This window comes from Lycorma delicatula, chromosome 1, assembly GCF_047948215.1.
Source record: "Lycorma delicatula isolate Av1 chromosome 1, ASM4794821v1, whole genome shotgun sequence".
NCBI lineage: Eukaryota > Metazoa > Arthropoda > Insecta > Hemiptera > Fulgoridae > Lycorma > Lycorma delicatula.
The window spans coordinates 40,661,833-40,664,913 of record NC_134455.1 but is presented as its reverse complement, the minus strand read 5'-3'; the positions used below and the strand labels follow the sequence as shown (position 1 = coordinate 40,664,913).

Sequence of the window (3,081 nt, the reverse complement as noted above, 5' to 3'; positions counted from 1 at the left end):
TTTTCGTTATTAAACTTTTTGTCCTTTCTGTCATGGTTTTCAACCTAGAGCTGTGAGAGCCATACGAGGTTATAATCTTATCACTTCCTTCTATTCCAGTGAAAACCGAAATAATGCCTTGCAGAAAATCGAATTTGGGCCGTCGCACTCGCCACACAGAAGGATTAAGAAGACGGCTTTCGAATATGACTGAGGAAGAGCGGGCATCCGTACGAGAGAGGAACAGACTAAACACCATCCAGATACGTAACGTGGAACCAGCAGAAAGACGAGCAGCCAGGGTTGAGAATGCACGATTACGAGCACGTCAGTCGCGTTCTGCAGCAACAGATTTGGTTCGTTCTCAACGGAATGAACGGGACAGGATGAGGATAGCTGAAACACGAATCCAAAGAACAGCTGATCTGAATCTACAATACAATCGTCTTGCGTTTCGGTACAATCCAGCTGTTGATTATAGTTCAAGTCGGCATGTTGTTATTGGCCAGATGAGTCACTTCTGTACCTACTGTCAGGCTCTAACGTTTAATAATGAAACGAAAGGGATGTGTTGCGCCGGCGGAAAAATCAAATTGCCAACTTGATGCACCACCAGAGCCATTGAAAACTCTACTTGCCGGATCTACCGCTGAATCGAAGCATTTCCTATCGAACATCAGGAAATATAACTCTTGCTTCCAAATGACGTCATTTGTTTCGGAAACCGTGACGACTCAATTCATGCCAACTTTTAAAATCAAAGGTCAAATATATCAAAAAGCTGGCTCCCTGCTCCCGTTCCCAGATAGTGACCGTAAATTCCTTCAAATGTACTTCATCGGTGATGATAGAGATGAAGTCGATGCACGTTGTGGAATACATACCTCGCTAAGAAGATCCATTATTTCGCAGCTACAGAAGCTCCTTCACGAAAGGAAAAATTTGGTGCGTTTGTTCAAAACGGCAATCGATATGATGCCATCAGATACCCACAAGATTGTCATTTACGCAGACAAAACGCCCGCTGGAGAACATGTCCGGAGATATAATGCTCCAACTATAGACGAAGTAGCAATTGTCATAGTCGGAGATCAGTTCCAACCTAGAGATATTGTACTCCATCGAAGAAACGATCGATTGATAAACGTCGCAGAAACTTCGCTGTGCCACAGCGAAGCGTGACAGGGCAGCTAGTTTATAATAAAAGAAATTATACGTTATTGAAAATATTCTTCTTTTTAAAGAAGTTCAAATATATTTAAATGAATTATAATTTGCCAGAAAATTATCAATATTGTTACATTATTGTTGTTATTAACACAGCTTTCAAAATAATTCTATTAAAATTTCTTGAAAATATATTTTTGGTAACTAGAATATTTAATAGAATATAACTTCAAAAGAAAAACGAGCATAAGAGATTGTACAGAAAAGAAAATTTTGTATTAAGTCAAATATTATCACGTAAAATAATGATGTTACAAAACGATTAGATTTGTAGATAACATTGAATCGATAGACAACATTCAGGAAGAGATTCAAGACTTCCCACACAAAATACCTACAATTTTAAAAGTATATTACTCTACGAAAATAACTTGAAATCGAAAAGGAATGATGTCAGTAAGTAAATATTCGGAATTTACTCAACTGCGAATGGCAATTGCAGAGAATATTTTAAATCTAGATTTACACAAGCTAAAAAAACATTAATAAAAAGAAACCTTTGCTGACATCCAACTTTGTTACTCTATTCTCTGAATACTGGGAAAACACTTCATTAAATGATTACTCGACGTATTCGTCACAGACTTGGATCTTGTGGAAAACAAAGATCCCGTTCTGAAAAGAAATGACTTGAACCTTGAGGAGGGTTCTGAACATTCTACGGATGAAGAGCATGAATAATAAAGAGGAAACTTTAAAAAACTTTCTTCCATTTTTTCAATGGATAATAACGATTTTTCCTTCAAAAGATAATCAAAAGGAGAGACCATGATTAGCTACCTCATAAGACATTCAAGCTGATTACAACTTTAATTAGGAAAGAATAGAAATAATCTTGTGGAGGGGAAATCCACGACAGGAAGACATGAATTAGATCAAAGAGGAAAGAGTGCACAAGACTATAAACAAGATCGGTAATCAATGATGTAAATTGTAAGGCCGACCTGTTCTTAGGTTGAGGAAATAAGAAGAAGAAATATATTATTTTCCATTTTTTTAAATATGAAAGCAAAATCACTAAGATATTTTTCCCTTAAACACAAATATGATGATTAACATAGACGTATGAATAAGAAAACTCATTAGATCGAAAATTTTACAGAGTTTACATTTAAGTTTAGTTACGTTATGCTACACAGTAAAATATTGATTTAAAAATGAAAACATAAATAAACGTTAAACCTTTTATGCATGTAAAAGGTAATAGCAGGTATAATTAATAATTTGTACATGAGTCTGACACTATTTTTGTATGTTTTATTTATATCAAGTTATACGACAATCAATTAATTAAAAATTTAATTTCAGGAATAATCAATTTCAGTTTAGTTAATGTTATTAATTTCAGTATTTAGCAATTTTTAATACGTGTATAATTTTAACACGGTCAAGGGAATATTGGTACTATAAATCAGAGAACTCGTCCTACGCTTTCAAGTTGCTTTGGATTGAGCTATGAAATATTGACGTCAATTTTCCTATTTCCTTCCACAATTCTGCTGTTCATTTCCCCAGTTCTCTTCGCTTTCCATTATCTAATCTTTAACTTCTTCCAGTCACCGTTTACTTTTTATTTTTTAAAAGAATTATTATTTATAACTTATCTATATTTTTTGTGTAGATTTTTACATATTATATATTTTTACAATAGTAGGTTAAATAATTATCAGCATTAATTAATATTAAGTAATAAATTAAGTTTAAATAACTTATTAGTAAAATAATTACTCATTAACAATTAAATACTGAGCGTAAAATTAAAAATTAATATATAAAATAACAAAAATTAATTTATTCATGTTGTTAAAATTAATTTACCTTTAGAAGACATGTGATGTTAAAGAATGTTTTCAAGAAATGTATAATTTTTAGTTT

General features: G+C 32.9%; 1 protein-coding gene across 1 annotated transcript; it reads left to right on the top strand.

Annotated features, from left to right (window-relative positions):
• Positions 1–531: 531 nt before the first annotated feature.
• On the top strand, positions 532–1,161 carry LOC142318500 (uncharacterized). The gene has a single exon (XM_075355075.1). The coding sequence runs from the start codon at positions 532–534 to the stop codon at positions 1,159–1,161; it is 630 nt and encodes a 209-aa protein (XP_075211190.1).
• The last annotated feature ends 1,920 nt before the right edge of the window (positions 1,162–3,081 follow it).